This window comes from Opisthorchis viverrini (assembly GCF_000715545.1).
Source record: "Opisthorchis viverrini unplaced genomic scaffold opera_v5_3183, whole genome shotgun sequence".
NCBI lineage: Eukaryota > Metazoa > Platyhelminthes > Trematoda > Opisthorchiida > Opisthorchiidae > Opisthorchis > Opisthorchis viverrini.
The window spans coordinates 1-1,190 of NW_008755559.1; the positions used below are offsets into that span (position 1 = coordinate 1).

At 40.5% G+C, this 1,190-nt stretch overlaps 1 protein-coding gene across 1 annotated transcript; it reads right to left on the reverse strand.

The window, feature by feature from the left end:
• Positions 1-47: 47 nt before the first annotated feature.
• On the reverse strand, positions 48-347 carry T265_16010 (hypothetical protein; the record flags this gene model as incomplete). Its single annotated transcript, XM_009179480.1, has 1 exon — positions 48-347. A coding segment is annotated over one exon (300 nt), but the record flags the coding sequence as incomplete, so codon positions are not given.
• Between the last annotated feature and the right edge of the window lie 843 nt (positions 348-1,190).

Sequence of the window (1,190 nt, forward strand, 5' to 3'; positions counted from 1 at the left end):
AGCCTGTGCGAATGTTCCATAGGACTGGAAGTGTTATCGGCATTTACAAAATTCCCATTAATGTTCGTCTCATTAACGCCAGAATGAAACTCCTGGTCTTTGGATCGTTGGGATCCAGCCTGCTTTTCATCCGACTCAGAATGTTCGTGCTGACATGAGTCCGTATTCGTGAGACTTGTGTCTTCGTCCAGGGTGTTGAAATCTTCATCAGATGCAACCATATCAGCATCAACGTCATCATCGTTTGTTTCTTCTCCACGATGTTTGGGTGTCCAGGTCATTTTATTCTCCTTCTTCAGTCTTCGGCGAGCGTTTGCAAACCAAGTTGAAACTTGTGTCAAGGTCATTTTGGTAATTATTGCTAACATGATTTTTTCACCTTTTGTCGGGTATGGGTTTTTGATGTGCTCCTGAAGCCAAGCTTTAAGTGTTGCTGTGCTCTCCCTTGTGGCGTTTCGACGACGTGCCGTGCTTAGTTCCAGGTGTGGGCTAAGTGGATTAAAACAAGATCTTTTTGATCAATTGGAACAACTAATTTACGATAATCAGACCAACAGATTTATTTATATCGAAACTAAGACCAAATACGCCTGGTCGGTATGAGCTTATCTTGAATGCGGTACATCTATTTTAGGGGTGCGAACAATGATATTTCTTACAAAGGCAGTTACTGAACAGTCACTCAGTTGTTAGACTATTAAATAAATGGTGACCCACTATTCACTCATCCAAAGGTTTGAATAAAAATGACCTAAGTCTTGATCCTGCGGAGAATATACTTCGAAAACAAGATGAGAGCACTTCATACTGAAAAAGGGTACTTTTTCTGTGGAATGGCACGTCGAACACCATGTTTTGTTGCTTTTCAAAATAGAATACACCCATTTGTAAAACAAAGTATAGCAATTACCCTTATTAAGATGAGATATCATCGACCTCATCTCATGCATAAAACCTACACGGTGGAACGATGGATGTAAAAACACTTATATCTTATAGGTGTGCAAACCTCAAGAGAGTTTCTTCTGAATAGAGGCCGCTCAGACACTGTGGGAAGCCACCCATAGAAAAGGGCAAAATTTTGTGCATCTCTCAAGAAACGATATTCTCGCTAAAGTTTCACTACTTTTCGAGGCTGACGCTAACTAGGAAAGCTTTAAGTTTACACTTAGGTATTCCACACACTACTA